Source organism: Balaenoptera musculus, chromosome 20, assembly GCF_009873245.2.
Source record: "Balaenoptera musculus isolate JJ_BM4_2016_0621 chromosome 20, mBalMus1.pri.v3, whole genome shotgun sequence".
Classification (NCBI taxonomy): Eukaryota; Metazoa; Chordata; class Mammalia; order Artiodactyla; family Balaenopteridae; genus Balaenoptera; species Balaenoptera musculus.
The window spans coordinates 7,401,745-7,414,208 of NC_045804.1; the positions used below are offsets into that span (position 1 = coordinate 7,401,745).

A 12,464-nucleotide genomic window follows, 5' to 3' on the forward strand; every position below is an offset into this window, starting at 1 on the left:
TCAAGGCCAGGCTCCTCAGGCAGAGAACTTTGGGAGGCTCTGGCCCCTAATCCCCCCCTGGGGGGGCAGCTCTGTTCGCAGCCACAAGGCCCGGGAGACTCAGGCTGGCCTCACCTGCCAGGCTTCTCCACCCCCCAGGTTTCTACCTGATCTCACCCTCCGAGTTTGAGCGCTTCTCTCTCTCCACCAAGTGGCTGGTTGAGCCCCGGTGCCTGGTGGATTCAGCAGAAACGAAGAACCACAGCCGTCTCCGCGACAAATCGGGCCCTGAGAAGGCCTTGGGCCGAGCCAGGTGGGTAAAAGGGCAGGTAGCCTTTGCTCCAGCCCCTCCTCACTCCACCCTCCCTGGGGTGCCCCCTGGGGGCTGGTCAGAGTCCCCTTCCCCCGTGAACTCAGCCCACCCTCCCAGCTCTGCCTCCTTGCCCCGCTTTGTATGCCCCACCCTCCTATGCAAGCTGGTCAGTTGACCTCATTCTTCACGAGACCAGGGCTTTCCAGAACGGGGAGCCTAGTGGCCCCCGACGCTTACTGTCTCTCCTCCACAGGAACTCAGGGAGCCAGAGTGATGGAGAGGGTAAGACAGGCCTCTCTGGGGCCAGGGGCCTGGGGGGCCGAGGCGTTGTGAGCACACCTGGGGAGGGAAGGGGATCCCAGGTGAGCAGGTGGTGTTCGGGCTGGGAGTCGAAACAGCTTCCCTTCCAGTCCTGGGCTCAGGCTTCAGCAACCCCACCCCCAGAAGCAGGGAGCTGGGGCAGAGGAGGGCCCAAGGCTCACCTGGCCTGGCCTCTGCCTTCCAGAGAGGAGGTCGAGCCCCATGATGGAGCACGCCCTGCTCAATGACGAGAGTGAGTCAGGGCAGGGGCTGGTGGGCTGGCCGGCAGGAGGGATGTGCGGGGGGGAGCGGTGGCAGCGTGCTTGGAAGGCCAGGGTGGGAACGAGGGCCGGTTTCCTGAAGGGGGGCAGGCCCGTTCACCCCATCAGTAGAAGGGGCAGAAAGCGGGGGTGTCTGGCCCAGCCCCAGCTGGCCTCACCACGCCTCTGCTCCCCACCCCTGCCCCCTGCCCTGCAGGCGTCCTGAAGGAGATCCAGAGCACGCTGGAGGGGGGCCGAGGGTGAGTGACTCAGGTTTGCAGGGCTGCGCCCCCGGTGCCGGAAGACGTTCCAGGAGAGCTCCGGGAATGAGGGTCCTCGTCTGCAGCCCCCATGGGCGGTGACGGCCCTGTCTTTGCCCACGCAGGAGCTGTGGTGATTGGCGTTCCCAGCGAGTGGCCGTGGGGTACGGCCTCAGCAACGGGGGAGGTAGGGGCTCTGGGTGCTGCCGCACGGTGGGGTGGGGCACGCTCCTGGGGAGGGATAGGAGGGACAGGAGCCCTGTCCCCGCTCCCCAAGGCCCTTAGGCCCATCCCTGCCCTGACACACACCCCCACGTGCCCGAACACCTCCGTGTCTGGGCTCAGGCGGGTGACTGAGGCCCCCGTCCCGCCCAGGATGCTCCTGAATTGCCGTGGCTCTCTCTCCTTCTGCACGATGAACACACACTACTGACGGCTCTTCCTGGGGGCACCGCCCCACCTGGAGAGGGCCGTGCAGGGGCCGGGGGCACCCCCAGTGCCCGCCCTGCTGCTGCTCCTGGCCTTGGGACAGGAGGGACCCCAGGCCCCTGGGGCTCTCCCTCCTCGGGCCTTGACTCTCTCGGTCCTTTTGTCAATGTTGCACAGTTTTTATCCCCGTCTCCCCCCTTTTTGTAGTGGGCTGGGTTTTAAATTATAAATGTTTAACTGCCTCCGGGTGAAAAAGTTTTTAATAAACACCTTATTACCTCTTCACTGGACTGGCCCAACGACTTTAATTTTTTAATCGTGCAGAGATTTTCCATGTAGATAGAAATGATCGTTAGCTGGTTCCTTGCCTTTGCCCCTTGGGTCCGTCCCCTGGACCAGGCTGGTGCTCAGGAGAATCTGTTTTTTAAGCTATTTGAATCAGATCAAACTGTATCTGGTTGTGTCTGAACGCTGGATGCCTTCTCTCTTTGGGAATAAATGGTAAAAGTTAACTGAATTGAGTCTGTCTGACTGCACCCCTGGGTGGGGGCAGTGGGAGGCCCCTAGCTGCCCCTGGCCGGCCTTTCCTTGCTGTTAGGAGGGGAAGATGCACGCAGTATCTCAGGCCTGATGGTTTCTTCCGGACTTCAGGGAAGGACTATGGGGTGCTGCTGAGGTGGGGGGCAGCGCCCGGAGGTTAAGGTCTTCATAAGCCAGGGCTTTGATTCTACTTGGGCTACATCTTTATTCGCCTGTCTTCACTGAGCACCAACTATATGCCAGGTGCTTGGGGTTCAGAAGTGGCCAAGACAATGCGATCCCTGCCCTCGTGGGGGGTCCTTACAAGTGCAGGAAGTGTTAAGATGAGGGAAATCCGGGGGCTTGTGAGAAATGTGCCTGGGGAGGTGACATTCAGTGTGACGGGAGAGGTGACCAGGAGCTGGCCGGGCAGACTGTTCTCTGCAGAGGATGGGGGGCGGGAGGTGCAGCAGCACGAGAAGAAGTGTTCTGCTCGCCGTAGAGCAAGTGAAGAGTTGAGGGTGGCTGGCAGGAAATGAGCTGAAAATGCCAGGGCCAGTCCAGGAGCCTCGTGAGGGCAAGGACACCGCCATGGGCCGCAGGGACCCACCCTGGCCTGAGTGCGGAAAGGGCCTGTTGGAAGGACGCGGATTAGCTCAGGGGGCAGAGGAGGAGCTGAGGCCCAGGTCCCAGGACGGACACACCGTGGGAGCGTCCTCCCCACGCACCCTCCGGCCCAGCACGTCCAGCTCAAGAGTCGCTGAATTTTGGAACTTGGACCACTTGAGCATCCCTTGTTTCTCCTTAGAGGAATAGTGGGGGCTTACTGAGATGGAGCCCCAAGAACCACAAGGAGTGGGAGGGACAGCTCCCCAAAGGAAGAAAATGCTGTCCCTGGAAGAAGTGGAGAAAGGATGCTGGGCAGATAAGACAAAGCCACGGGGGCGGGGGAGGTGGGGAGAACTGCACCCTCTGCAAGACAGTCTGGACTCCATCCTGAGACAACGGAAGCCTTTGAAGGACTTTTTTTTTCTGCTGCGCTGCGTGGCACGTGGGATCTTAGTTTTCAGATCAGGGATCGAACCCACGCACCCTGCAATGGAAGTGCTGGACCGCCAGGGAAGTCCCATCTGGAGGGCTTTAAGCAGGGAAGTTCCATGAGATTTATTCTTCTAAAGACCACTGTAGCTTCAACCGCAGGTACAACAACCGAGTTCCACTCAGGCAAATTACTTACCTGCTCTGCATCAGTTTCTCCTGGGAAATGGGATAACAGTATTCCCTCAGTGATCTGTTGCCAGGTTCCTATGAGACCTCGAGGTTAATGGGTTAATGATGGGGGAGGCCCTCTGTCAGGGTCAGGGAGAATATCTTAGAGTTTGATGCACAGGATGTCTTTATCTTTTATCACAAAAGAAATTAAGCTTTGCTGTTTCTAACTTGGGTTGGCACTGGGGTCCTCAGTCTGTGGGTCAGAGGATCCTACGCCAAAAGTGGGTGTCAAGGAAGGAGTGGGAACATCACACCCAGAAAGCTGGGCTCCCCACCTAGGGACACAGGTATGGTTTTGTGACTGCCAGTTTAGGGGGGCTTCCATGTCTTTTATCCAGTTGGCTAAATTACCTCACACTAATGGACAAGCGACATGAAGTTTCCTGCCAAGAAACCAAGAATTGAAGATCACGGTAATAATGCAAACACCAACAAATCAGAAGAAAATGGCAGAGCCGACACCTCCATGGCTTTGTGGCTGCCGCAATGATCGGCTAGTCAGCTCAAACAAGAAGTCAACAACAGGGACTTCCCTGGTGGCGCAGTGGTTAAGAATCCGCCTGCCAATACAGGGGCCACGGGTTCGAGCCCTGGTCCGGGAAGATCCCACATGCCGCGGAGCAACTAAGCGTGTGCACCACAACTACTGAGCCTGCACTCTAGAGCCCATGAGCCACAACTACTGAGCCCGCATGCCACAACTACTGAAGCCTGTGCGCCTAGAGCCCGTGCTCTGCAACAGGAGAAGCCACCACAACGAGAAGCCCGCGCACCACAACGAAGAGTAGCCCCTGCTTGCCACAAGTAGAGAAAGCCTGAGCGCAGCAGTGAAGACCCAACGCAGCCAAAAATAAATAAATTTATAAAAATAAACTAATAAAAAAAAAAAAAAAAGAAGTCAACAACAAGCACACGCACGCACCTGAAAATACCAAGAGGGCTGTTTGAAAATGGATTTACCCCGCACCCATTAAGGACGAGATTTGCCTTAAGTACACTATGCTTTGAAGCGTTAGCTTATGTTGGTGGTTCAAATATTTCAGTTCAGAAGGAAACATTCTCATATTAGGAGTGTGAGACCAACCATTTTTACGGATATGTGTGCTCTAGAAAGGGGATTAATGGAAGCTGGGCTGGCCCCGAGGGAGAAGTGGGGTGTCCAGGGAGAGGTGATGGGAGTGGTGAAACAGAGGTATTGAGAGGTTGAGTTGACCAGGATGGCGGCCAGATAGACCGGTGAGTGAGTGGGAGGAGTCACTGCCAATTCCAAAGGCCCTGGAGACGTACTATAGGCAGCCAGTCTAGAGACTTAGATCTGAGGGCCTTCGGCATCCAGAGGTGGAAGACTTAGTGTTCACCTACATCTGAAAGTCGGGCGGATCCAACCCTCCATCACTGGCTTTGCCTGTGACCGGCTCTGTGACCTTGGATAGATGACCTCACCCCTGCACCTTTGTTTACTTATCTCCAAAATGGGCTGTGATAATAGGGCCGACCTCAGAGGACTGAAAGGATTAAATGAGAATCTGTAACATCCCACAGCATCTGGCTCCCAGTAAACACCCAACCAAAGGAGGTGAAAGTTACTGTGAGGTGGGTGAGGCCAGGAGAGGAGGAAATGGATCAGGAGGGAGAGAGGGAAGGAGTGTGGAGTCAGAAGAGGGCTCGCACAGACCGGAGGAGGAGTTCACAGTCCTTGTGAGCAAAGCAGATGAAGGAATGAGTGGGAAGGAGGAGGCAAAGGGGAGAACTGGGCTTGGGGGTGGGGCCCCTCTGCCCTGGTATCAGGTTTGTCTAAGGGAATTCCCTGGTGGTTTTTGGAAATCACACAGCCAGGAAGTGGGATGGGGGAGGGACCAAGCCTGTCTGGTTCTGAAGCCAATTCCCCGCAGAAGTGTCATGGAGCAGAATAGCGGGGCCCGGGGTTCCCTGGTGGCACAGTGGTTAAGAATCCTCCTGCCAATGCAGGAGACATGGGTTCAAGCCCTGGTCCGGGAAGATCCCACATGCCGCGGAGCAACTAAGCCCGTGTGCCACAACTACTGAGCCTGAGCGCTAGAGCCCACAAGCCACAACTACTGAGCCCACATGCCACAACTACTGAAGCCTGCATGCCTAGAGCCCGTGCTCCACACCAAGAGAAGCCACGACAATGAGAAGCCTGCGCACCGCGACGAAGAGTAGTTCCCGCTCGCCACAACTAGAGAAAGCCCGCGTGCAACAACGAGGACCCAACGCAGCCAATAAATAAATAAATAAATTAATTAATTAATTAAAGGAAAAGAATAGCGGGACCCTTGAATTGGGTCCCCAGTTTCTCACTAACTGGCTGTATGTCCTTAAGCCACTTACCCTCTCAGAGCCGTTTCCCCATTTGTGAAATGAGACCATATCCCCTTCCTAGGGTTTTGGGGGGTTTGAATGAAATGAAGCTTGGGAAGGGAACTGAGACTCAGAGGATCAGAAGTGGCCACGCCCACCGAGCTGAGTGAGATCTGAGCTCTGTCCTGGATCAGCCAGAGGGAGAGGAGGGCAGGGGAGAAGGTAGGAGATTGGAGACAGGTGTGGAGCTCTCCCCTCTGCCCTCAGAGCTCACAGGACACATTGTAATGGGCCAGACAAACGGAAGTTCCGTGTGTAGCTGATGGTAGCTCCTCACACCTGTTCTTTTGCCAGGTCTTGGGAGCCAGACTGCCTGAGTGGGCATCCCACTTCTTTTTTTTTTTTTTTTTTTAAATAACAATATATTTATTTTTGGCCGCGCCGTGCAGCTTGTGGGATCTTAGTTCCCCAACCAGGGATTGAACCCAGGTCCTCAGCAGTGAAAGCACAGAGTCCTAACCACTGGCCTGCCAGGGAATTCCTGGCATCCCAGTTCTGACACTCAGCTGTGTGCCTCAGTCTTATCATCCATAAAATGGGAATCCTTACAGCACCAACCTCTCAGAGTGCTTTCAAGAATTAAGTGAATTCAGGGAATTCCCTGGCGGTCCAGTGGTTAGGACTCCGTGCTTTCACTGCTGAGGGCCTGGGTTCAATCCCTAGTTGGGGAACTAAGATCCCACAGGCCGCAGGGCGTGGCCAAAAAAAAAAAAAAATTAAGTGTAGTCCTTAGAACAGTACCTGGCACATCATCAACATCATTATTATTAGTCCAGGGCAAAACAGTGAGTTCTTTCTCTGTGTTATCTTTTAAATTATAAAACGCATACAGAATAGCACAAGTCATAGGAGTACAACCCGATAAATATCTCCACAAACTAAACAAACAGTATCACCCATGGAGGCTCCCTTGTGACCCTTCTAGTCACTACCAACCTCCCACCCTCCACCCCAGGCACCACTCTATAACTAGCTCAGTTTCCTCTTTTTGTACTTTATGTAAATAGAATCATACAGTGATTCTATAACCCTTTCTGGCTTCTTCACTCACCACTACGTTTGTGAAATAACCCATGTATGTTGCGGATAGTGCTGTGTAATCATCCACTGTGTGAATACATCACCCCACTTCCTGCTTTCTGCAGGTGAAACAAGCCTTATGAACCTCATTGCCCTTTGCCTTGGTCAGTATTGGTGGTGGGGAAGCACAGCTTACAGACTTTCACAGTCAGAGACACCAGTTTTATGAGTTACATGGTAACTGATGTTACCCATGAGCTTGTGTTCCTTTGGGACAGCTGCTTCCTTCACTAGAAGGCTGCTTCCTTGGCAAAGGCCAAGTCACTTTCAACTCCTTGCTCAAACCAGGCCTCTGGGCTGTGAGGGGCCCTCCTGGGTAACGTGAGTGCTTGCAGCAGCTCCACCCAGGTCTGAGGCTGGCTCCAGGAGATATGCAGAGAGGTGGGTATAAGGCAGGTACAAGCCAACTGGAGAGCATACCAAGGAAAGGGCCACAGTCTGGAATGTTACCTCCCCCACTCTGATTCTGGGTGGGGCTGCTGGTGAGGAGAGGCCAGAGTGAGTGGTCAGCAGGGGCACAGAGCCCTGCGGGGCAGGTCACAGGCCCTGGCTGGAGATCTCATCTGACTCCATCTTGGGTGCCCCAGAGCGCACCCTGCAGCAGCTGCCTTGCCCCGGGGCCAGCCAAAAGGGCTCAAGAATCCTGCCTGGGTTTAACTACAGTATAACCATCAAGAAACAGATCCACATCAATACAAAGATGGGTAAAGAATGAGAAAAGACAGGTCTCAGGAAAAAAAAAAAAAGGCTGTAAGATGGAGGAAAGCTGCTTATTTTCACAGAGAAATGAACTTAAAAGACATTGAGATTTTGTCATGTTTCAGAGTGGCAAAAATGTTAGGTAACACCATGCCTCAGTGCCATGTTAAAATGGGTGGTCTCCTATCTTGTTTGTGGGAGTGTAAATTGATACAACCTCCATGGAGGAAAATTTGGAGCTCTCCAAATTACAAATACACATACCCTATGGCCCAGAAATTCTACTTCTAGGAATTGATTCTGCTTGGACACAGGTGGTGTCAACGTTGTTTGTAACTGAAGCAAAAGCTGAGATGAAGGCAGCATCCGTTTCAGACATAAAAGTCTGTTAGCCTAAAACAATTTTAAAAAGTCAGTTATATTACCAGGAAAACAGGCTTATTCAAGAGCAGCAAAGAATTACAACACAGGGGCTTCCCTGGTGGCGCAGTGGTTGAGAATCTGCCTGCCAATGCAGGGGACACGGGTTCGAGCCCTGGTCTGGGAGGATCCCACATGCCACGGAGCAACTAGGCCCGTGAGCCACAATTACTGAGCCTGTGCGTCTGGAGCCTGTGCTCCGCAACAAGGGAGGCCGCGATAATGAGAGGCCTGCGCACCGCGATGAAGAGTGGCCCCCACTTGCCGCAACTGGGGAAAGCCCTCGCACAGAGGCGAAGACCCAACACAGCCATAAATAAATAAATAAATAAATAAATTTAAAAAAAAAAAAAAAAAAAAAAAAAAAGAATTACAACACAGGATAGCAACTCTGGCCAGCAACACACAACCCTGCTAAAGCAAAGGAGAGGAAACCTTTTTAGAGGAGAAGGGGAAGTTGGGAAAGGCTGTTATAAACAAAAAGACCATTGGAGGAAATTGGGAATTTGAAGTACAGTGGCTTTTCATTGTCTTAGTTTGACAGTTTCTCATTGGCTGAGCTGTTGCCAGGCAAGGAGAAAATCTTTTTTCCTCCAGCTGGCTGTAGTACAAAGTACATTTCTTTCCCTTGGGATCTGCATGGCGGTGGAGTGGTAAGCATGTAAGCGCTCCCCCTTCTGGCCTCTGGACTCCGTTTTAGTAAGGTTTCCCTTGATTAATTTTCACACTATCAATAAAGAATTGGTTAAACTATGGCACATTCACTTGCTGGATTACTATGCAGTTGTAAAAAGAAAAGAAAAAGAAGATAGTTATGTACTATTATGAAATCTCCAGGTTAATCTGTTAGATTGGAAAAAGCAGAGTGAAGAGCCATGAGCCAGAAAAGCTTCCACCTGTGCTCAAAGGGAAAAAGAATACTTGCTTTTCTCTGCATGGATAGCTCTTGAAGGCAATACAAGAAATGGGTAACCTGGACTTCCCTGGTGGCGCAGTGGTTAAGAATCCGCCTGCCAATGCAGGGGAGGAGGGTGGATTCCCGTAGAGACCCCAGGACAAGGAGGACGGTTCTTCTGGCACCCCCTCAGCCCCTGCTGAAGAAGCAGTGAGGCGGGAGCAGAAGATGGGCCCCCTCGATTTGGCGTGGCGCCAGGCTGGCCTGGCTAGCAGCAACTCCAGGTGGCACGGTTGCCCTGTCCACGGCCTTTGTCCGCAGTTGCAGCTCCTCTTTCCTGGGCGGCCTCCACTCTATTGTTGGCCGAGGAGGTCAGGACCCGCAGACACCTGCATTATTGATGCTCACGCATAAGGCGGGAGATGCGGGGGTGGGTAGATTGATCCTGTAGCCGCAACCTGTGTGATGTGCTGCCGAGGGCACCTGCGGGCAGCCAGCTCCTAGGGAAGAGGAGAGGAGGGAGACGCCAGGAAACAAGCCATGGGCAGGAGCAAGGGCAAAACGCCCCAGCGCCCGGAGGGACCCGGGAAGCCGACCTCCGGGGAGCAGGAATCCGGGTCGGCCAGCGCCGACAGCGCGCCCAGCCGGGAGCGCCGACAGGGCCGCGGTAAAGCCCACGGGGCGAGACCACTCTTGGAGCCCTGCACCGCGGGGGGCCAGGAGACCCCCGGTGGCCGCAGGAAGCCCACTGTAGAGGAGAACGGCGACTGCAGACGGTCGGAGGCTGAGGGGAGACGAGGCAGCGCGCGGCGTCCGAGATGCGGGCCTAAGGAGAGCCACAAGCCCGGGGACGGCCGTGGGGGGCGCCTGGAGGAGAAGAGCCTCCTCGGAGGAAGAAGGACACGCGGGCGCGACCGCCGCAGGAGAAGAGGAAAAGGGCGGGGACGCTCGGTTCAGCGGGGCCGCCATGAGACCCGCAGCCTCAATGCGGACACGTCGGATGGAGACGGGGCCAGCTCCTGCCCGGACAGTGAAGCCCGCGAGGCCCTGGAGAGCGGCAGCCAGAGCGGCGGGGCCCCAGAGCGGCGGCCCAACTCGGAGCAAACGGACATGGGCTCGGGAAGCACCCAAACCGGTCCGGAGCCAGCGCTGGAGGCGCCGAGAGAACGCCCGGGCAGCGACGGCCTGAGCAGCGACGGCAGAGGCGGTGACAAGCCCCCCGCCGGGCCTCGGAGCCCGGAAGGATCGTCGGGGGCGAGGCCCCAGGGAGAGACCGAGGATTCCGAGACTGCCACAGACTTGAGTCTGGAGGGGGCCGGGCCTGGACGGAGCCTACGGGCAGCCCCAGGAACGACAAGCGGGTCCACTGAGGCCGAAGAGGCTGACCCGGCCAGTAAAGCCGCGGCCTCCAGTCCCCTCGAGGGCAGCCGCGCGTGCGTTCCCCGGAGCTCGCGGGCTTCTCGAGACCCCAAGCCGGCCCGGGACGCGAGTAACAGTGGGGTGCAGCCCGAGGCTGAGCCGAGGGGCCCCGAGCCCGGAAGAGCCGAGGCCTCGACCGCCCGGGGTCAGCGTACCCAGGTCGGAGAGGGGGTGGGGAAGGTGCAAGAGGAGGAGGGCATGAGCGAAGCGGGGGCTGGAGGAGAAGGGTCCGGGGACCCAGCGCCGCTGGTAGCCCTGGTGGCGCTCGGCAGGCTTCGCGCGAGGCCCCCGCCAGGGCCCGCTCCCCAGGCCGCGGGTCCCTGCCCCTCGGGCCTCAAGGACCGGCTCCTGCGGGTGGCACGGGGCCTGGGCCTCCTGCGCTGGCTGCGGCTCCGGCCGCGGGCGGGCGAGGCGCGGGCGGCGGGCGAGGGGCGGGGCCGCGGGCCGGGGCTGAGGCGCCGTCTAGTGCTGAGCCTGGCTGGCGTAGCTGGGCTGGGCGGGCGACCGAGGGCTCCCCCTGGTGGCGGCTCTAGTTCCCCGCAGGTTGCGGAAAGGCCAGCCCCCGACGACCCTTCTGAGGATACGGACCCGACTCCAGATCCCAAGTTCGCGGTCATGTTCCCCAGGATCCACAGGGCAGGGAGGACCTCGAGCAGCCAGAGCTCAGAGGAAGCGTCCGCGGAAGTCCCCGCTGGGGAGGGGCACTTTTGGTTTTGTGCGGGGGCTTCAGGGGACAGTGAGGGGCGCAGGGCGAGTGGAGAAGGGGTGGCCGGGCGCCGCCACGGCTCTCTCGGCCCGACTCTCTCCGACGAGCCCCCACTCGAGAGCGGCTCCAGCAGCGAAGCGGAGCCGGAGACCTTGGGAGCCGAGGCTGCGGTGCACTGGGCGCAGGGCGAGGACCCCCGCGAGGACCCTGGGTTTGGCACCGAAGCACTGCTGCCCCGACTCATCTTGGAGACCTGCCTGCGGCGGGAGAGGAGCCCGAGCCCCTGCGGGTTCCTGAGGGATCGATGGGAGCCGGAGGATGAGACCGAGGAGGCACTGGAGAAGGACCTGGAGCTGAGCCTCGGTCCGGGCCTGGAGGCGCCGCCCTCTCCCGGCGCCGAGGGCAGGAGCCTCGGGGAAGGCCTGGAAGACACCGAGGACCTGGCCCGGCTGCGGTGAGCGGGCGCGGTCCCAAACCTGCCATGCCTGGGTCACACTTGATTGTATCCCATCCTACCCCTGTTCTTTTATGAATTGTATCCTTACATGGGATTTTGCCACACAAGGTCGTCTGGCTGGAAGGGGCAGGTGAGGGGTGAGAATCAGGTGCTCCTTCCTTCTCTAATTGGCACAAAGCTTCCCTCTGGGTCAGCAGCCTGGTCCTGCTTGTAGCGCCCTCGGCGCTGGTAATTTGTTTAGCAGCCGGACCCCTGTATTATGGACCAGCTCGGAGAGGGTGCATGACTTGGTGGAAGTGTCTCTGCAGCCAGTGGCAGCGCTAACCCAGGATCTCCTTCTGCCCCCGACTCCCTGCTTCTCCACCCTGCTTCCCTACAGGCTGGTGTGCGACAGCTCCGTGCTGCTGTGCCTCAAGAAGAGGTTTTACCTGGGCCGAATCTATGTACGGGGGACCCAAGAGGGGATGGTGGGCTGGGATTCCCTTTCCCCAGGGATCAGAGGGCCCTCCGGGCACCCCTGGAGCTTCACCCTCCATCTTTCTCCTCCCTGGGCTGGGTGCTGAACCCTCTCTGGGGTCCTGCAGAGCGGGGAGGGGCCGGGGGCATCAGAGCGCCACTCTATTTGCATCCCCTGCTCCCTCCATGTTCTGATGAGAGCCTCCACTTTCCTCCCAGACCTTTGGGGGGCCCCTCCTGCTCGCTCTGAACCCCCGCCGGCCCCTGCCTCTCTTCTCACCTGAGGTCCTGGCCAGCTACCGCCCTAGGAAGACCCCTAACACCACCCCGTACGTGAATTTGCCCCACCAGCCCTCTGCTCACCCCCAGGTGGCGAAGCCCCAGCATGTCCCATTGACTGAGGTCCAGGGCATGGCAGGCACGACCTGCCTACGCCCAGGAGACCCCAGATGCCCATCTCTGGTAACCTTCTCTTCTGCTTCCACCCTCCTCCCCCAGACACATCTTTGCCATCGTGGCAGCAGCCTATAGCCTGTCTCAGAGCACTGGGCAGGGCACCTGCATCCTCCTGAGGTGAGTGATGGCTGCCCTGCTTGGCTGAACCTTCAGGCCACACTG

General features: G+C 57.3%; 2 protein-coding genes across 15 annotated transcripts in view; both read left to right on the top strand.

The window, feature by feature from the left end:
• LLGL2 (LLGL scribble cell polarity complex component 2) overlaps positions 1–1,826 on the top strand; it is a 33,077-nt gene extending 31,251 nt beyond the window's left edge. For 10 of the 14 annotated variants that reach the window (XM_036837449.1, XM_036837444.1, XM_036837446.1 and 7 more), the window contains 6 exons: positions 139–292; positions 546–574; positions 798–845; positions 1,070–1,112; positions 1,238–1,299; positions 1,488–1,826. In XM_036837449.1, the coding sequence (XP_036693344.1) occupies positions 139–292; positions 546–574; positions 798–845; positions 1,070–1,112; positions 1,238–1,299; positions 1,488–1,498 (347 nt within the window). In that variant the 3' untranslated portion in view covers positions 1,499–1,826. Of the gene's footprint in view, positions 1–138; positions 293–545; positions 575–702; positions 846–1,069; positions 1,113–1,237; positions 1,301–1,487 lie in introns of those variants that run through there. The other 4 variants (XR_005017843.1, XR_005017844.1, XM_036837452.1 and 1 more) reach the window with 4 other exon arrangements.
• A 7,522-nt stretch (positions 1,827–9,348) lies between these two features.
• MYO15B (myosin XVB) overlaps positions 9,349–12,464 on the top strand; it is a 33,943-nt gene continuing 30,827 nt past the window's right edge. The window contains 4 exon segments of the mRNA XM_036836587.1: positions 9,349–11,387; positions 11,770–11,833; positions 12,066–12,175; positions 12,345–12,423. Coding sequence (XP_036692482.1) covers positions 9,349–11,387; positions 11,770–11,833; positions 12,066–12,175; positions 12,345–12,423 — 2,292 coding nt within the window.